This window comes from Hippocampus zosterae, chromosome 21 (assembly GCF_025434085.1).
Source record: "Hippocampus zosterae strain Florida chromosome 21, ASM2543408v3, whole genome shotgun sequence".
Lineage (NCBI taxonomy): Eukaryota > Metazoa > Chordata > Actinopteri > Syngnathiformes > Syngnathidae > Hippocampus > Hippocampus zosterae.
This window is the reverse complement of record NC_067471.1, coordinates 7,064,962-7,085,137: the sequence shown is the minus strand read 5'-3', so window position 1 is coordinate 7,085,137 and position 20,176 is coordinate 7,064,962. Positions and strand designations below refer to the sequence as shown.

General features: G+C 46.7%; 2 protein-coding genes across 4 annotated transcripts in view; both read right to left on the bottom strand.

Annotated features, from left to right (window-relative positions):
- Positions 1-11,920: 11,920 nt before the first annotated feature.
- fam3c (FAM3 metabolism regulating signaling molecule C) overlaps positions 11,921-20,176 on the bottom strand; it is an 82,452-nt gene continuing 74,196 nt past the window's right edge. The window contains exons 1-10 of one of the 3 annotated variants that reach the window (XM_052055557.1): positions 14,193-14,325; positions 13,788-13,824; positions 13,575-13,679; positions 13,463-13,489; positions 13,262-13,382; positions 13,034-13,092; positions 12,742-12,792; positions 12,581-12,665; positions 12,363-12,489; positions 11,921-12,127 (exon numbers count right to left, since the gene is read on the bottom strand). In XM_052055557.1, the coding sequence (XP_051911517.1) occupies positions 12,038-12,127; positions 12,363-12,489; positions 12,581-12,665; positions 12,742-12,792; positions 13,034-13,092; positions 13,262-13,382; positions 13,463-13,489; positions 13,575-13,679; positions 13,788-13,803 (681 nt within the window). In that variant the 5' untranslated portion in view covers positions 13,804-13,824; positions 14,193-14,325 and the 3' untranslated portion in view covers positions 11,921-12,037. Of the gene's footprint in view, positions 12,128-12,362; positions 12,490-12,580; positions 12,666-12,741; positions 12,793-13,033; positions 13,093-13,261; positions 13,383-13,462; positions 13,490-13,574; positions 13,680-13,787; positions 13,825-14,192; positions 14,326-20,176 lie in introns of those variants that run through there. The other 2 variants (XM_052055558.1, XM_052055559.1) reach the window with 2 other exon arrangements.
- si:dkey-159a18.1 (sortilin) lies at positions 14,667-20,165 on the bottom strand. The gene is given in 21 exon segments (XM_052055542.1): positions 14,667-14,838; positions 14,924-15,041; positions 15,128-15,234; positions 15,305-15,569; positions 15,638-15,830; positions 15,917-16,110; positions 16,194-16,368; positions 16,437-16,536; positions 16,615-16,712; positions 16,793-16,945; positions 17,530-17,590; positions 17,774-17,857; positions 17,932-18,068; positions 18,169-18,215; positions 18,298-18,371; positions 18,485-18,652; positions 19,047-19,143; positions 19,210-19,286; positions 19,378-19,440; positions 19,847-20,116; positions 20,118-20,165. Coding segments are annotated over 21 exon segments (2,532 nt in total). The 5' UTR covers positions 20,151-20,165; the 3' UTR covers positions 14,667-14,820.

The window sequence follows — 20,176 nt, the reverse complement described above, 5'->3', positions numbered from 1 at the left end:
GCGTACCAAAATGGGTGGGTGCATCCTGCTTTTTGGCTTCTTTGCACTCATGAATGGAAGCTTTTAACTCCAAACCGCACGTGAGCGGCAGAAAGGGAAAGAATGTCGGGGCTGCTTAGTGACGGCACAGGAGGGACGGGCGAGGTCTGACTGCTGCAGGCGAGTGTGGGTGCACTCCCCGACACCAAAAAAAAAACACTGTTGGTGCAGAGGTTTCCAAAATATGTGCATGCTCAGGCACAGCTGAGAGCCACATAAAGGCTAAGCTCGCTCGCCCATGCATACGCGAGACTAAACAAACCAGCGGCAAACGTAAACATCGTGTTGATTTGATCAAATAGTCCCTCTCACACCCACCACGATCCGCCACACCAGCGTGTCCTGAAGATTATCTGCTCATTTAAGAAAACACGCGTCATTGTCATTAAACAATTATCTCTTCAAATTCGGGAATCAAACAAAAAGGAACCACCCTCACGTGTTCGTAAAGCCACCACACAATTTGAACGTCCAAAGAAAAGAAAATGGCTGTCCTGAAAACACAAGTGACCTCATCCCGCCACGGGTTCGGGGGGGGGCGTTGACTCAAACAGGAAAAGAACTTTTCCTACCTTGGATCCGCTCGTCACCATCCACAAACATTACCGTGTATTCCCCTTTTGACTACTACTTCAGTTTTTACTGCTTGATTCATAACTAGCAACTGTAGTATATGGTCACTGCGTGAGCCCAAAACATTTTGGTGAAACTCGGATCAAAATTGATAACATTTTTTATATTTATTTCAACTCAGAATTGGCTCCGTGAACCCGTTTTTAACTCGAAACGGCCAGAAATTGAGGTCATGTTTCCCATTGAAATGAATGAAAAAGCAATTAATATGTTCCAACCCCAAAACCAAGTTATACTTGGTTTAGCGGCGTGTGTCTAAAAATAAATGTCATGCGTGGGGTATCAGATTGTTACTTAAAAGGTCCATTTGCCAGAATTAAAAAAAAAAAAATTATAATTGTCTCTTTTCATTCGTTCCGCAAACATGGCTGCTTCCGCCATTTGCAATTGGGTGAATGAATTCTTCCTCGGCCGAACTTCCACCTCGCCAACGCCTAATTTGACGTGATTACACCGACATTACCTGTTTGTTATCTTAATTAAAGAGACATATTAAAATATATAATACACACTCTATGAATAGAATTTATTTTTGGGGTGGGGGGGAGCCTGTGGAGAAAACGTTTTTCGGACTTCTGTTAGCACTTCTCCCACTTTCATTTGGTAGTGCCACTCGCCACACGTTACCCTAAAGCGGACGGACATATCGGCGTCGAGATGAATGCCACATGATACGCGCCGCCCTGAGTGAATGTTTAACTCGCCCGTGATTATTTTTAGCCGGGCTGAAACGGACACGCGGCGAGGGGCCGTCTGAGTGCTCGCGTTTCCGTTGTAGTTGACTTTCACCGTCTTGTACGAACGTGTTGTCAACATTGTTTCACAGACAAAATGGCGGCGATGGAGATTGTTGAATAGGGATATCAGATCAGAGAAGATTAATTTTTTCTTCAGGTTTATCAAAAAACCTTTTTCAAGGTCCGTATAGCGATTTGATGATTAGATGGAGGGCTGCGCACTCTTCGATCTGCCTTGTGTTCCCTGGAATTCAGTCTGCCAGCCAAGTACGTCTATATAAGAACGCCAACGACTGATAGACGGTGAATGCTGAGCTTATCTTTTATGGAGATAACTTTTTTAGTTAATTTTTTTTTTTTAATCAAAGGCATCAATCACAGTGCCATCTTTGAACATCACATTGCTAGCGCCGCCCTCTTTGAGAGAAAAGATCCAGAAAGTTCCGTAACGTGCGAGTCGGTGACGGCGCTCCCTCCGGCGCGTGACGCATGCTCCGAGCCGCCCTCAAAACAGCTGCGGAATCCTATCAGGCGGTCCTCGCCCACGCCGGCTGCCGCTCCATAACACACGACAGAGCCAACGTGCACATCGGCGGAAAGAAAAACTCTTTTCGAGACCTCGTCTAGAAGGTGCAGGGTGCCCAAAAAGGGTATCGGTATCGGTTGTCATGGTATCTACGTAGTTTATTTAGTTGTTCATGGGCAATAACGAGTTACAGGAGCTGTAAAGTTCATTTCTATTGCCAACAACAAAAAAATTTTTTTCAATTCCACTTGCACTTGTTTAATGTGACAGTATTCCTGATCTTTGTCGAAATAAACGTCTCGCTCTGCCTTCCACCATCTGCAGTTGAGTAAATAAACAGCCCCGGTTTGTATGTACAGTATAGCCAGGCCTCACACATTCACTAACTCACTCTCAGAAAACAACACTCATCCCCTTCGGTGAAAGCATTCTAAATAAGTTTCGAGGCCAGAGGCTAAAAGAAAATCCGATTTTTTTTTTCTTTTTTGCAATCATTTGGTAAAACACGCCCTTGAACCTAAAGGGGAAAGCACTGTTTTCTCTGTGTAGACGCGCCAACCGCAATCACCAAGGCTGACTGGCGTCACGGGACATGCCTGGACTTGTCAGAGGTGCTGCGGTGGGTCCGTGTCAACATAATGAAACCCATAAAGCTCCAGTTTCGCCCCCCCCCCCCTTCCAACCATTAAGATGATAATTGGATAAAGTAGCTGAAATAAAGTATTGCTGGGTTCTTTGAGGCATCTGTATGTGTGGTCGGTACAGAATTCTGCTGCTCGCTTCTTGACCTGTACTCATAAGCGGGCGCGTGTAACTCCTCCTCTGGCTCCCTCTAGATTTGAGAGTTCTCTTTAAGATCCCTCACATATTGTTTGATTGTTTGTTGCCGCACGAATCATTTTTTTGCTCCGTGTTCAGCATTTTGTATACAGCGGTGATTGGTTGAAAGTGCTGGACAAAATACATTTGGGTTGAGTGTGTGGGTTGGGAAGCGGGTGTCCATATAGCATGCGTTGCCATGGTGATGTCCACAGACATCAGCAGCACTTGACAAGACTGCACAGACCATGGCTAAAGGCTACGCATACATGTCCGTACCTCATATTTTCGAAAGATATCATCTATAATCCATATCATAACATATATACAAAATGTGGAGTAAAAATATTTGGCGGCTCGCTTTTTAACTGAAGGAAATTAGCGAGACAGGAATTTCGAGTTGATTCGAAATGAATTAGCTCTACGCGGCGCGTGTCACTTTTCACACCGACTTGCAGTCTGCTGCTGCAATGATACAAGTGTGACGTTTGTGTGAGTCCGCCAAAAGTCATAACCTTCGCATTCATCTGATATTCTCCCCATATGGCTGCAGAGGCACGCTGGGCTGCAGCGGGGGGTGAGGGGGAGGGAGGATCAACTCCGGTTGCCAACAGAGGGGCCGTATAGAAGCTATAGATTAATGTCGGATGACATGAACAACCCACTGCTCAGCTCAGCTCTTACGGTCCACATTTGACCCTCGGTACTTAGACCGAACGTGAAAAGGCACTTTCGGAAGCTAAAATGGACGATTGAAGGACAAGGCCGATAGCATCTCCACAGGGGGGCGCGCTTTGCTGTTTATCAATCATCAGATAAGACGTGAGGAGATCGTAGTGTTTATCCAATGTTTTTTTTTTGTTTTTTCATGACTTTCTTTCAGCTTTTCAATCGCGCAGAGTGACAGCTGCCCATATTACGCGTAGCAATTTGCAAGACAAAAAGCCAATGGACATTTTTTTTTTTACTGGCCCGTGATGTATTCTGGAAATGCTTTTTAATGCGATCCGCAACACTGCTGCTCTGTGTGTATTTATGAGAGTCTAATTCCAAGCCAGGAACAGGTTAGCAAAGCCACTCCCTTCCCCAAAAGCTGCACTTTGAAGATTAGCAAGCTACTTTTGCTCCCCTGACTTGTTCTTTTTTGTGATGTATCAGTCAAGGGAAAAAAAATATGTTCCAGCATGTGTATGCGCAAAGTTTGGCTTGTGGATGATCAAAGGTTGGGTCTGAGTATAATTGTTTGAGGCATCGGCATCCAGGCGTTTCCGTGACCGAATAGCTTTGATTGCGAGAAGTGGAGTGTAAAAGACCCCCTCCCACCTCTTCCTTACGACAAAGTTCATTTCTTTACCCCCCCACACCCCTCTTGGCAAAATAAGACATCAAGCTCTTCAACGCCAGCGCGCTTTGCAATCAGGAAAATGACGACACGATGACAGTTATCGTGAATCATTCCACTGAGCGTTTTCACAGGCCTTTCAAATCAAGGTTTTCGCCACGCTAGCCCCGAGGACGGCCAAACTGCAATTACAATGCGGCTAACAAGAAATATGCTTGATGACATCTCATGGAACCCACAAACTCAGCGATCACGCTCGGAAGCCATCTGTTTTCTCAAAAGCGTCCTTCAGAATTACTTGCCAGCCCCATGCAAATGAGCGCGAGCCAAAGCGCGCCCGCTATGGCGGCTCTGAGCGCGATCCAGAAGACGTATGGGCCAAAGTCGCATTCGTTGTTTCATTCTTGGGCGCCGTGACACCGCTGAATATGCCGAGAACGATGGCGCGCAGAACAGAGGAAGGAAAACCACAAAAGGGAGAGGAGAAATTACAGTAGCTTGAAGTGGAATCAAAGCTTGTGAGCCTCATTTGAATAGCGCAGCGCTTCTGGAGGCGGATTATTCAATGCGGGCAGCGCCGCCAGGAAAAGGGCGAGAAGGAAACATGGAAAAGGGGGCTGACCTACTTGAATGGGAATTGAAATCTAAGTTGGGCAAAGATGTTGACAAAAGAGGCTTCTTGCTAGCATGTGGCTAATTCTTGCTAGCATGTGGCTAATTCGAACCAGACGCGATTGCGGCTTTTGTAAGGCATACGCCGCTGGAAGCTTTTAAGACTCGTTGACAGTGCGTTACAGGAATCGCCCAAAACGCGTCTGAAGATCGATTTGGCAGTAGCAGTGAGCATTTCCAACTTCCTTTTTTTTTTAACAGACGTATTTGCTCTCCGACGAAGTGTAAGCGGCAACGCTAATCCATCTGTGCGGCTAACTTCAATTTCGTTTGTACTGTTGCCATGGTTTCCCATTCTACCTTCCCTCATGGTATACTTAATCTATAGGTCATTAAATGTCACATTTTTTACACGCCGGGAGATTAATAGTTGGCAAGTCCAAATAAATATTGACCAGGGGGAACGTGCCTTGATGTGTAGCGGTGTCCTGAAGGGAATGTCTCTGTCTTTGTTCCGTTTGATGGATATGGCAATGAGACAGCAACACCGGGGGGGAGGGTCTTCAATCTTCAAATATGACCGCACGTCGGCCATATTGTCATGGAGGAAGAGCAGAGATGCATTTTGCCAAACGAGCCCCGGGGATTTACGGGAATAGAAAGAGCGGAGGCCGGGTGGTGGGATTGACCCGAACGGTTCTTGCGGAATCATTAACACGTAGGTGCAGAGGCATCGTGAGAATACAACCGTAGTCATATAATCTACTGCGAGATCAAAGGCGGGGAACTGGAGGTTGCTTGCGAGAACATTCAAAAATTTCAGACCTCTGAGGCCAAACAATCCCTCGAATTCTACAGTACAGTTATCTGCGTTTATAGTACAGTATAATATTGCCGTTAAAAAAAAACAACAACGCTTGGGGCACGACGATTCAATCCTGAAAGAGGATCTCAATGCTCCCCTCCTCCCGCATCACTCCGCTTCCATCCAAGAAATAGCAGACCGAGCGGGGAGCGCCATGATGTCACCCCCCGGCGATCGATGGTGCCGTGGGGCCGCCGACGCCAAAGTGCTAGCTGCTAAATGTATTCGCGTCATACGTGCCAGATGAGATGCATTCGTGGGCTGCATATGGTCCCCGTGAGCTGGAGGTTTTGCAATCCATGAGTGGCTCCCACAAAGGTCAAAGACTCTGAATGATACGACCAGCGGTGACCTCAGAAATCTTAAATAAATAAGCGATAAAGTCATCACGGGGCCAGGCGCCAGGGACGAGTGGGAGGATACGATCCGAGCATGCCCACTGTTTGTTTCGCATTCTGTTAAAAAAACCGTTAAAAAAAATGCTTTATGTAACACGATGTAGGCTTCGGGTGGCAAAAAACATCACTGGAAATGAGCCAAGGTTGAGAATAAAAAAAATAAATACAATTAAATTCAACCCAACAGAGATTACGGGAATCCAGAGTCTATCCGCATCCCAAAGTCACGCAGTGTCACAGCTAAAGGGATAACCGAGGGGGGGTCTGGAATGAACACCGATAGAGACGGAGGGCAACCGTGACCCGTCAACTCGTCCTGTGTGTGTGTACATGAGTGCGTACTCCCAAGTGTGTATTGTCGCTCGGTGGATGCGTAGGCGTCATCAAGGTTGTTCCCTTTCATGGCTCGAATGCAGAATGAGGCACACTTTGTTCCAGCTTAATTACACGTCTGAGAGCATTTTCAAGGTGGCCTTCACGCTTCCGATTTCCATGCGAGACTGTCCTGAAAGGGAATCCTGGGGTGGAAGTCTGACGTAGACGAAAGAAAATAGCATCAGGACGGGGGGGGGGGCTTCAGTCATTTAGCTACATGAGCTAATGTTTGTTGTTTGCTAATGTTGTGTCGTTTCGGAGCGTATCATGAGGCTTTTCCCCTCCTTGTGTCGAGCTTTTGTGCTGTCGTTTCTCTCAGCAATCGCGCATCCGCACATCTCGTCACGGTGGGTCAATAAGTTTGTCGGGTATGGGCCAGGAGTACAACTCAATTGACCCACTTTGCAGACATAATCAACAATGGCCCATTTATTTGATGAGTGGCACCCACACGCATACTCACACATATAGACACAAGGCCTTGTCACTGCCCGACAAAAACGTACGACAACCCAACATGCATCTGTCCCGCCGTCATAATAGCTAGCTTGTTATTAGCCGGCTCGCCCCGACCGCCGCCGGGCAAGCCGCCGAGGCCTCAAAGGGCCCCCTTTTTTTTTTTTTTAATTTGTGCGCATTGCCAAACAAGGCTGGCACAGAGCGGGAACGGCGTGGGCGCGTGGGAAAAGCGTGGCCGCTCTCGTGATCCCGACACAATGCGCTCGAACAGCCTGCAGCCACCAAAAAAAAAAAAAAGCGACGAGTGAGAAAGTCATCGTTGTTTTGATTATTCTCTCCCTGACGTGCGAGTGCGATTTCTGGAAAATGTCGCGGATTTTTGCCACGCTTGCGTCAGTTCGGAGCTAAATTAGTGTGTGGAGGTGGAACATAGAGCTTTTTCAGCAGCCTGGCTTGTGATTTGGCCCCCTAACAGCTGTTACGCACCAACTGACCTCTGGACAACACACACGAATATGTGCGAGTCCATTTGGTTGCACGGAGCCCCCCCCCCCTGGTTCCTCAAACTCTTCCCAAACCGTGGCACAAACTGTCTTCTCCAAGCAAAACAACAAAACATTTGATCGAAAGGGGAAGTTGTGCTTCCCCACTGTCACCAGACAGAAGACATGAAGAAAAAAAAAAAAAAGGTCAAATGTACAATTTGATACACGTGCTGTCCTTAAGCAAGAAAAAAAAAATAAAACGAACAAGTCAGAAAGCAGAACCGAAACATTTGTCATATTTATCTCTGTGCTCAGTCTCCACTTCCAGATCCTCTCCCCCAACTAATCTCAATAACAACCTGATTTCACAACACAATTTACGCCTCACCCCCCCCCCCCCCTCCCCTTAGCCAAGGACACGTCGAGGTTTTACATACATTATGAGCTCAAATCGTCACTCGGTGCTCTCGCTTGTGAATGCAGCGCTAATGCGGGCCTGGGGGAGAGTGAATTGTGTGTGTGTGTGTGTGTGTGTGTGCCTTATGGCATGTATTATACTTGCATTATGCATGCAAAGTAACAACGCCTCATAGCATTTATCAGTATTTTTTTTTACTAATTTTTTTTTAGACTAATGATTGGTGCCATCAGCGCAAAAGAAGCATTAAACGACCGGGTCGAGCCATATTTTCCGTAACGAACTTCAAGATGGTCCATTAGCTACATGTGGCTCTGCGGCATTATATGTGGCCGACCTTCGGCATTTTTTTTTAATTCCCCTACAAGTGAACGGCGGCGCGCCAAACAGAACCGAATTGATCGCCGGGCGGGGCAAGGACCACGTTCTTTGACCGTGTAGTCTGCGTTCTGTTGTGGTGCGATTATCTGACATTTGCGATGTCATGACACTGATCCTCCTGCAGAGGGCGATAATATGCCGCACTTACGGGGTGAGACCTGCTATCTGCTGCGTGTTTCTGTTGCTGTTCTGTGTTTATTCTAAATGTAGCCTACGGCCTCGAGCGAGGAATAAAGTGTCCATGCGTGCAAACGGTTGAGTATGGTACAATTATCAAGCAAGATAACGCCTTACCCCGCCAGACCAGATAACAAAAACAATCACCGGCTTTTTAAGAGAAAGTAGGACATTGAGGTGTATAGGTTTGGACGCGCTGCTGGGAGTGGGGGCGGCGTCTTTGTGCTGAAAATTACTCGGATGCTTCCAGCCCGGTTGTTTGTGTTTGCCCCCCATCCGTAATGAGATTTGCTCTCGATTGAATTTGACGATTTCTCGCTAGGCATCGAATAAAATGGAGCCGCCGGGAGGAGAGAGGGCTTGAGTGGAATCCAGCCAAGTAGTTTCAGGTTGCAGTACAGCTAACCTAACAACTTTGTTATGAGTGGGTGGGTGGGGGTGGGTGGGGGGGGGGGGGGGCGAGGATCAGAGAATTTATATTGTATGCAGGCACAAACAAAGGTGTGTGCACAAAGATTCAAAACACAGGAAAACAAAGGTCAGGCATTAGGGAACAGGTTTGACCTTCCCCTACAAACCATCTAGATAATCTCCTTACCGCAGCCTCACACCCACTGACACATTTTACACACAGCGTGTTGTTTTGCCGCGAGCCACGCCCCTCTCCTCGCCTCACCAGCTCTGCGACGATTCTCATTGGTAGACTTAGTCCCGAGACGGCGACGCCCTCGAAAGGTTCAGTGACCTCCATGTTTACACTCAGAACTCAACATGAGCACACCCGGGGATTTTGACGTGTTCACGATCGTTGACATTTTTTCTTCAGTAGGGCTCGAGAATGCGCGAAGTTGCTTTGGTGGTGATGATCAATTTTTTTTTCCCTCCACAAAACAATAATTACAACTCATAACTTTTGATTACTGTCTGCGACACCAACGCAACGTCACCATTAAAACGGGTCCAAACAAGTCATTCGTTTGTGCCCCCCCCCCACACCCCCATTCTTCATAATCCCCCCCCAGACTGATCGTTGGTGACATTTCATCTTTTGTACTGCCTTCTGCTAGCCCGACTCGTCTAGACTGTTGCATAATGAATGGAAGTTGATCCGTGTGCTTGACGGATTAAAATCCCGTCCAGACCTCCCAATTTTTGGTACCAAGCCATGGATCAAGCGCAAACAAAATACGGCGCAATCTTGCATTCGGACGCGCCGTGAAAACGGCAGCGATTAGCAGCGATCGCTAACGTGAGCAATTTGCACATTTTATCAAGTTTGAATTTCCTGTTCGTGTCCCAGTGGTCGTGTAGTCGTCGTGTCTGGCTTGGATCTACTCGTGTGTGTTCATATTTATGCAGGCGTGAATGATGCGTCCGTGTGAAGTGATCCACATGATCATGTATTGATCAGGCTGAGTGTTCGGTTGACTGTGCTGAGGTCAGCAGGCTCTTCCCACAGATCCTACATTGTGTAAACACAGCTGTCTGCAACTGTGTGTGTGTGTGTCGGGGCAGGCAATTACAGGATTGGGAGTTTGGGATAGAAGGCGAGGATATGGTGGTTATTAAGGAGGGGTTCTAAAAGGGGGGGGGGGTTAAGTAAACCCCCCTGGAAAAAAAATGTTACGTTGTGAAGGTAAACACGAGGGTGGAGCTCAGTTTGGGGGTCCGCTATCAGATGAAGGGCAGAATTGCGTAGCGAGCGGCTGCGTGGGTTTAAATGTAGTATCCGTCAATGTTTATGTTAGCCAAGGGAGAAAATGGATGGGAGGTGTGTTTTGGGAACCAAAACATGAAGTGAATTTGTAGTACAGAAAAAAAAGTAGACTTGACAGAAACGCGTATGAGAGCAGAATAGGGCCTTGTAGAAGAAAAAATATTTTCCTTGAAGAAGGGAAAAGTCACAATTGTACGCATTCAACAAAAAATTAAAATAGAGTCACATGAAGTGAATTGCAGAAGAAAACTGCTCAAGAACAGACTTAAGGTGTTTAGTTTTTTTTTTTCTTCCAAGCAGCATTAGAAGGTCGGAAAGCATGTTGTGATCCTGTGTCGAATACCTTACGGCCTTGATGTCTCAAGAAGAGTACTTTTTGTTTTGGGAACTTCCTCTTCTAAATTCACCCACTTGTGACACCTCTGGCCAAAAGTTGTACTACAAAAATAAAATAAATCTCAATTTGAGAAAAACGAATTGGACGTTCAAGAAACAAACTGGTGGCGGTTGTGGTAAAAATAAATGTGTGTTTGCAAATGCCATTTAGTTTAGGGTGGTGACGTTTGCTGGCAGGTGTGGAGCTTTGTTTTGGTCCCGTTGCTGCGGCATGAAGTTGGCCCTTCAGGTCAGAGTCCAAAGGTGAAGGTTCAAACCTGGGCTGAGGTCTTGTGTGAGAGCCGGCTTTGTTTTCGCAGACAGAGGAGGGTGGAGGAAGGAGAAGCGCCCTCAAATTTGTACGCTCGCTTTGCCCTCACGCGGCACATCATCGCGGGCTTTATGCAAGCGGAGATGTTCATCCATAATGCATCACCTCGCGTGTCTTACGTAAGGCCACTCGCGCTTACATAGGTGTGATTGCTCTCAGAGGAGCCCGCCTCGGATACACGGTTGCAAAACAGTAAGTTGTCGATGTGCACCGGTGACAGAGCGCTTTCACTGCAGCTGCAGGCGGAACAAAGCGCGTTACAGAGCATTTTGCATAAAATAACACCAATAGAATAGAGCACATTGACATAAAACATCAAGGCCTTGTTGTTTGAAGCAGGTATGGATGAAAGAGGAGTGAGTCAAAGTCTCCACTGGCGATATTGCACGTAAATGATGCAATGCTCAAAATGTGAACCCGTTTTCTTCAAATTTCCCCTCTAACTGCATCCATATGTATATTTCGGCAAATCCAAACAGATATATTAGTTAATTGTGACGGTAAATGTTAATTTGGGTTGGAAAAAACGACTTTGTTGAGGATGACCAAAGCTAAGAAATAACTGCGACTTTAGCGACCTCTTTCGGTCAAATCGTAAAAGGATGCGCGCTTTTCTGCTGCATCCGATCATGTAACTTTGCTGCCATCTAGCGGACATTTTGAGCTTTTACATTCCTATCGGAAGCCAAAGCAAATTGAATTCTAACGACGACAAACTTTAATAACCCAATGTTAAAGGGTTTGGTTTCAAAAATGTTTGCATAAGAAAAAATAGTCGGCGTGTTATTCATGCTCATTTGGAGCAACAGTCACGACAGAGTGATTTCCTCAGTGTCTTTTTTTTTTTACTGCTCGCTGATAAAGCCACATGCGAAAGATTACCAAAGTATAAATGGCATTTACACCTACAATAATATCCAACGATGTTCTAAGTCCTCCATATTAATCATGAACCGTTCAGGAAACAGTCCAGCAATAACAAACCAGATTTTTTTATTATTATAAAAAAAAATCTGTAAAATCAGTTCGAACTCTCCTAAACAAATTATATTTACATAGTTCACAGTGGAAAGTTGGTACACTTTGGTTCACGGTCAAGGCGGATTAGCAGGCTGAGCAGACAGTGCAAGAACAATAATAATAATAATAATAATAATAATAACACAACTTTTTGAAGCTTAAGGTGTGATGGTATTACAGCAGATAAGTCCCTTCTTTTTGGTGGGCTCCGCCTGCGTGCTGCCCCACCGCGAGCCCTTTCAAAGATTGTCGGCGGTAAACGGTCTGACATGACGGAAAACGGTGGCTCGTCTCAGATGAGGAGTCTCCGACAGGGGTTAGGGGGTTGTCAGTCCTCCCTGCGAGGAATGCAGCCTTCCATTTCGAGGACTTCCGGCCAGCCCTCAAACTTGTTGGTGTCTGCTTTGTTTTTGATGTGCTGCAACAAACGAAAGTAACTTGATTGCTCCATCACGTCAACTTTTAGCATCGTCATAGCTTTTCATTCGTTTCGGGATTATAGTGCCACCTGTTGCTTTGGGTATGTATTTAAATAATAGAGTATAATTCTCAGAAAAAAAATTAAGCATCTGGGACTTGAGTTTTATTTTTTTCGCCCAACTTCGGCCAGCTTCCTAACATCAAAGACAAGTGTGGCTTCCGGCGCACACCACCTGCTCAAATGGACTCTTGGTCTTGATGCCTTTCCCTCCGACAAAGATCCAGTTATCCCGGAATCCTAAATTGTTGATGGCCGAGCTTCCCAGGTCAGCGATCAGCTTCCGTGCTTCGTTGTTGAGCCTGGGAGGAAAAAAAAGAAGAAGAAAAAAAAAAGATGGTCAGTTCAAGGCCGGAGGGAATTCATGCATGTGAAGACGGTCAGGGTCCCAACTTGGTGGCTGGATCATCGAAGGATGCCATCATGACCACCGTCCCTTCCTTGATTTCCTTCAGGAATTGGATGAGGGGAGCCACGTCTAAGATGGAATACAGTGACACGTGACGCACTGTGCAGTACTGCCGTTTTTATCTCGAAAGTAATATGACGCTCACTTCCTGACCACATGTCGAAGGAGTCAGTTTTGTTCAGCTCTCCTGTTCTTCCTGTGTAGCGACAAAGAATGAGAAGTTAAATCAGGAATCTCCACCATGAAGAAAACCATAAAAAAGGGCTCAAAATAACAAAGGCGGTTGTTTTTGTGTGCTCAACGGATGAAATGCGAGACGAAATCTTTTCAATTTCAACATCGCATGGAGCTGGAGCAGACCAACGATTGTGAGCTTGTTTGTGAAAAATGGACCATCCAGGCCAGATGATCCCTTAAACATGAAGGTGTTCCATTACCATCGACAAGAGCAATGTTGATTCCTCGTCCCACGTTATTCTTCACGGCGCTCATGAGCCTAAGAAAAAGAAAGAGGGCATAGGAGCTATTGACGTGTGCAGGAGAGGACACGCCCATATTCTCCAGGGGCTTTATTTGACTTCCCGCTCGCTCCGACACCTTCATCAAACACAAAGATGGCCGCTGTATCGCCTTTACAATCAAAGCAAAGTCGTAAAATCTCCTACATTTTGTCCTCCAGGCACATTTTGGGCCCAACCACGCTGGCCGCGCCACTCGCCATCTTGAAGGCAAACTGACCGACGGGACACGCCTTGGAAAGTCCACATTTGTGCCCAACTGGTTTGGCTGCTCGGTGAACACAGATTTCCCCCCTGATATTTCAGTGATCAAACGGGAGGCATTCTAACCGCACGATCTATACTTACATCCGTCTTTTATGGAAACCGATCTGCCTAAAAAGAAACAAAAAAAAACAAGAGATAGTTGTAGTGAATTTGGCATTTTGCGTCGCCAGCCTCTCTGCTCCTCATCACTCACTCAGCATGCTTCCCAGCTGGAAATCCACCCTTATCTCCAGCAGTTGGAACACCAGATAGATGGCGAGGATGAAGGTGGAGATCACCGCTGCCATCTTCAAAACGCCTGAGGAAAGAACCACATTTGAGGATGATGTCAGGGTCAGAGTCCCCTTCTGGAACATCAGATATCCCAGATGTTGTTGTTTAAAAAAAAATACGCTTGGGGTTTTACCTCCAATTCGCACCATATTCAGTCAACTTCAGCCACTCTGAAACGCCCAACAAAGCACACAGCTAGAAACCTTGATACTAAGCAGCACGGAGTTCACGTTATTTCCAAGGAGAACTTTCGATTGGCTCACTGCCACCCAAAGTTTGATACAGAGTAACATTTTTCCGGGTGCCACTTGAATGCTATTAATTTCATTTAAACCACGCGAACAGTTTGTCTACACCATTTTAACTTTTCGTATTTGATGATATAATACAATCAAATAATTGTTTTATTACGAAGACGACTGTTGGTACCTTCGCACAGAAATGACGCTACCTCATTACGTTCTTTCTCACCGGAGTCAGTAAACGCTGATATCAAACCTGATGACAATATTTGCATCTTTAAAAAAATTGAACTTACAGCGACTAAAATTCCTGTTTGATGAATAACGGGTGTAACGAGCAGACGTCGCGAGTGTCAAGTCCAGAAGTGAAAGCTGAATTGCTATCGTCCAACAGAGCGCTCACACTTGACGCGGAGGAGGAAAATAAAGAAGAGGCGGTGACGGCAGGGTAATACTATTCTGTGTTTATTCATGTTGAAAACACAAACCAACCAACAAGTTATTGCGGTAAATGTGATAAAATATAGGTGGATTACTGGCCTGGAAGCTTATTTGGTTTCGTATTTCAGTGTCATCGTGACACATCTTCAAATAGATGATCTTTTCCTACTTCCTGAATTGCTATTCTTCGCTCACTCAAGAGGTCTTCTACAGTTTAGCGCCCCCGTATGGTTTTCTACGAAATTACAAGCAAAGATTTCAATCACAAAAAGCAAGAAACACGAGCCCATTTTTCAGTCATTTGTATAAAAAAAGCAATGTAAAACGAGTACTGTCAACATGTATGCATTTTAATATTCAAATAAAAAATGTACAAATCAGGGCTGCATCAAACCAATCCGAGCAAATGAATGTCAATAAATAACGTAATTTCATTTTGTTGCTGCTTTTCAAATCCGCTCTCATGCCGGTTCAAAAACCGTTTTACTGTAGAAGATTTTGCTGGGGAAAAAAAACATGATTGTCGTTAAAATTTGTTTCCCAAAATTAGAACAAAAAATACTCAGTTGATGTGAGTAGTGATTACATTATCTGAGTCCTGCGGACATGCCGATCCATTGCTGCTGTTGGCACTTTCACGATCCCCCGTGGCTCCATTGCGCTCATCTTGAATCTGGAGATTGGAGAAACGATACTCTGGTGCCCTGCAGGAGGACAGTGTGACTGACAATCAGCCGAAATGCTCTGAAAAGCCTCTGAAGTCTTCCTAATGGACATCTGCTTGGCTCACCTAGATTGATAAACCCCTCTCCTGATGGCGACCAGAGCCGAAATGACAGCGGCCAGAACGATGATACCCGCGCCAGCGCACACCAGTATCAGCACCATCCTCTCTCGCTGAAAACACCCAAAACGAGCTTGAAAACTATTCAAGGAAGATTTTGTGGGATGTCAAAGCTCTACTCACTGGTGTGTCAAAGTGTGTCACTGGTGCAGTGACGTGAGCGACAGGTGAATCGGGGCTGGGTTTGACACCGCAGGGTCTGATGATAGTCTGGACCGCCAACCGAGAAGAAAATCCCCCCACACAGCGGTCACTCGGGACCTTGCGATAGCCTGCTGTCAGGAGCTCGTCCTCTTCTCCATTCAGGCACATCTCCAAGGTTTTGTTGTGCATGTCAGGCCGCGGCACGCAGTCCGATGTGTTCGCTTGCTGCTCATAGCCGTAGTCACTGTTTCAAAGGGTTTGTTTAGAACGGCCGCTCAATTGATCCTGAGGTCTTGAATCTGCTGTTCTCACCACAAAAAATCTTCCCTGGTGCACAGACAGGGAATTTCCGTCTTTACCGTGACATAGCCGCGACCTTTTCGGCACACGGCTTGTTTCTTCCGTCTGCGGTATGTCTCCTTGACACCCAGGACGCAGCCGTCCCTCTCCAAACCGTCTCCCCCGGTTGAGTGCGCCAACCACTCCTCATAATCCTGGTCATTACCTGAAGGAATGACGTGAGAATGTCGTCTCGATTCGGAGAGGATTAGGCCAAGGGGTTAACTTGATATATTTCCAAGGAGAACTTACATTCCCTCGTGATGAGGCTCTGGAAGTCGATGGTGACCGCCACCCACATGGGCTGGTCGTCATCCTCAGGACGGAAGCCCCATACGCTGACGCTCATGGCCTTGGTGCCCGGCTCGGAAGACAGGCCGGCGAAGAAGAAGGGCTGCTCGGTGAAGTTGTACGACTTCCAGCACTGGCCTTCGTCGGTTGAGAACCTGAGGCACAACAGGAAATGGATAAACGAGGAGAAAATGGAGACCAAAAAGCAACGACGAAAGAGCTGCTCTTTGCTCCGTACTTGATTGTCTTGACCTGTCCTTCCCGCCGTGCCTCCACGGCTACGATGAGCCCGCCGGAGTCCAGGATGCTGTAATGATGGGGACCCCTCAGCGTGGCTCTCCAGTTGTAACCCCCGTCAGAGGAGACAAAAACATCTGGATGCTGCCATGACGACAGGCAATCACCCACCGAACCTAAAGCGCGAGAGTTTCATAAACCGTTTAAAACGGCACCTCGGGAGATGGAAGTAAGCGACTGTTACCATGCGCGATGACCAGACCAACCGCCGTGGGATCGGACATGAGCAGCATCGGCACGATGTGATTGATGCGACTGTGTTCTCCGTGAATATGAAGGTTGCACTGCTGAAGGCGGCCATAAGTTAAGCAAAAATATATTCACGCACGTAAAACGCGTTTGAATCGCATCGAGCCACACACGTTCTTCACTTTCTCCCCACATTCCACATTCTGAGGTTTGGAAAGCCGTCGCCACGTTCCTCCCCGGTTGAATGAAATGACCGATCGGATCCGTCCATCTGAAACACGCAATTGAAAACGTTATCATCTCTTTCGCCCGCGTGTTCAACCTGACATGCGGGCGAACGGACGAGCGCACCTTTGTCCAGTTTATTGGTGAGATACACGCCGCGGAGCGATGTGATGTTCCGGAAATCGCTCTTCCGCTGCCCGTCGAACAAGTGGCGCTCGAGCGATTTGGAGAAAAGGATGCCGCGGTCATCTGATGTGTACATGGTCCCAAAATAGGTGTCTAATAGGAATTGACATTGAGGTTGAAAGACTTTTGTCCGTTTCCCCTGACAGCCCCCAAATTAAATTGAATAAGAAACACGCGGCAAGGACAAGGTCATGTGAAATTGGCGACAAACACATTGGGGGAGTGTGTTTGTGTGTGTTCTTGTGATACACCCTGATCTCAAGATAGGCTCGTCAGCCTTTTTGCGCCGCGCAACCCGAATCTCTCGCCAATCTGGAGTTGACAAAAGATAAAGCCCCTCCACCCCCTCTATCTCCCTGACTTATCTGAAGTCCTGTCAACGCTAGAATTTTTTTTTAAAGGGCGAAATTGCAGCTATTTATGTGACATGGCTTTTAAAAAAGGGTCAATTTTTTTTTTATGGGAATGTAGAGCGGGTGAAGGGAAAGAAAACACCGTCCAGCTGGCGTGGTGTGCGCAAACACAGTGAGTATGATGGAATGATTTGTCAGCAACGGCCAGAACTCGTGAAACCAGTTCAGTCTTTGCTGTCAAGTATTTCCATTACAACAGCGCCCCAAAAAAAAAAAAGGTGTGTTTGTGCCACGTTTTTAGCTATTTTCATCTGTGATTTTTACCTCCCGGGTTGTCCACGTGCATAAAGAGCATGTCCTCGTCCCCGTCCAAGATGGAGTAAAACTGCAAACGCACACAAATGGAATTGGAAACAACCGCTACGATTAGCTACACAACTGCCGTTTGAAAAGACAAAAGTGCGCGATTGTGTTAGCCCGTAGCGATGTTAGCCTTACGTGCCGAATCGGACTTCTTTTTACCAACTGGAACAGGCTTCTAAATATCTTTTAGTGACGAGATTCTCACCTGTTCGGTTGAAGCCGACGGGAGTAGCGCTCGATTGAAGGTGTCTCCTTGGTCGGACGAAAAATACATGACCCTCGGAGATCGCTGTGAGTAAAATAACGCAAATTGTCATCCGACGGCGTGGCCTGTAAACGGCGTGTTCTTTGAAGACGTCTCACCGTGTCTTCCATGACTGAGAAGAAGAGAAAAGTTCCGATGTAGCCAAAACTGTAGACATCCTCGTGGATGGTGGCGAAGGTCTTGCCGAGGTCTTTGGTCCTCTTCAGCTGCAGATCGCCCCGCTCTTCCGCATCCACTACGACCACAGCAAGCGCTAGTCTTGATTTGATCGACACTCAAGAAAACAATTGTAAAGATCTGATAAATTCATTACAGCTGCCATTTTGTACTCTTACTTGTGTCTGCTTTGCTGCAACTGAAGAACAAATTGATGCCAGCTCCCCTAAAAGAAAGTCCAAAATTTAGACCTGAACAGCATTCAATAGGAATCCATTTTGTGTGAGTCACTTCCTGTTGTTTCTCACCAGGAGAAAGAATGCACTCCATCATGCACTTTTGTCCACGTGGCGCCAAAGTCCAGCGTCAGCCACAGAGCACCCTGCGAGTCAGGAACAGGAACACACTTGGCTTTGTTTACCCACTTTGACCAAAGGCGTGACATGGGCTTGCAATAACATTGTCTGTGTGTGTGTGTGTGTGTGCGTGACCCACCTCGATGCTCAACGCCACCAGCAAGTCGGGGTTGAGGAAGTGGTAGGTGATGGGCTGCGCCAGGTGAAAGGGAAGCTGGATGAAGCGAAAGGTGGCACCGGCGTCTGTCGAGGTGAAAATGATGCCGCCCGGATGGTCCACCACGGGTGTGTCGGCGGTTAATATCACCTGTTTCAATTGTACGTATGGTTATGCGAACCACGCTTGCTTAAATGACCAACACAATTTGCGAACTACTCCCATCCCTATATCACTCGTCAAAATATTTGGCAGACTGGGAACCATTTTTGGGTGTATAATCGCAACGGTCCAAAAAATGTATGCTTTGCATGGCACAATGAGAAACATTTTTTTGTGGGCCTCCACTTCAAAGAACCATGTGACTTCTCCCAACAGATATCCAAAATATGGTCCTTGTCCGAACAATTTAATCCCAAAACAACAAATATTGTACCATTTTCTCTGGCGGAACGTGGTTCCCATCAAATAGCAACGCTAAGATTGCCGCGGCAAACATGCTAGCATCCACAGGAATTCTGCTAGCACGCAGCGTCCAACTTACATAACTTCCTGGTCCCACGCTGACTCCAAACTCCTCTTTGATGAACGTGTGGTTGATGCTGTGTGAGATGTCATGGAAGGACTTTCCGTAATCCGTACTGGATAGGAAGATTGGATTGAACGTTGCTGCTTAGCATGGCGTATTGTAATAATTTGTGACTCACCTTCGGTAAAGGCGCGAGGAGCCTCCATCGAGGAACGTGTCTATGGGAGCACTGATTGTAGACAACACCAGGATCACCTGGAAAGATGGAGCTGAGTTTAGTATATGGAGTAGTTGTTCATGGTTGTTGTATCGTGGTGAGGTTTTGTTGTTTCGTTGACACACTCACCCCAGTACCATCGCCGACCCACGTGAGAATCACGTAGGAGCCGTCATCACCGTTAAATCCTGTCTGAAAGCAAAGCCACACCGAATTAGCTGTCTTACTGAATATAAAAAACAACTTTAGCTTATTAGCATTCATTTGCTTTGCTCATTACTTTAAATTAATGGATGTTTACTGAACAGTGATTTTATTATCTGTGGCCACGACATTGTCAGAGTGTATGTCAATAAATTAGAATCTCATGGGTAATACTGTTTCTGTAGTAGGCTATATTAAAAAAGTGAGACTTGATTCATTTTGTGCACTGTATATGCACCAGTGCCTATAAAGTAAGGGTTAAACAATCATTTAATGATTTTACACAATTTGACTCAACCCGGTTAAAAGGATCACAAAATAGACTGCGACCCTTAGTTTGAGAACCCCTTTGGCCTCCTTCCCGAAACCAACAAGTGTTAAAGTAACTCCTCACCTCGTGGGTGTTGTCGTCTAAGACTCGATGCTCGAGAGGTGTCAGGCTGACCTGACACGAGTCGAAGGCAGGAGCCCTGGACGCGCCCGCGGAGGGAGCGGCGCCCCTCCGCGGGCGAGTGCGCGCCTCGGCCCCGAATTGGAGCAGAACGCAGAGAGCCACGACTCGCTTCCAGATCATGACCGGTGCCGCAAACGCTCGGGAGCCCCAGTGGAGGTGTCCGCGGGCGGGATGCGTGTGCTCCGAGTGGCGGGGGAGAGGCAGCAAGGGGCAGGTGTGTGGGAGTGGGAAGGGGACGTCCCATTAACACGAAAAGTGCTGCGTCCACTG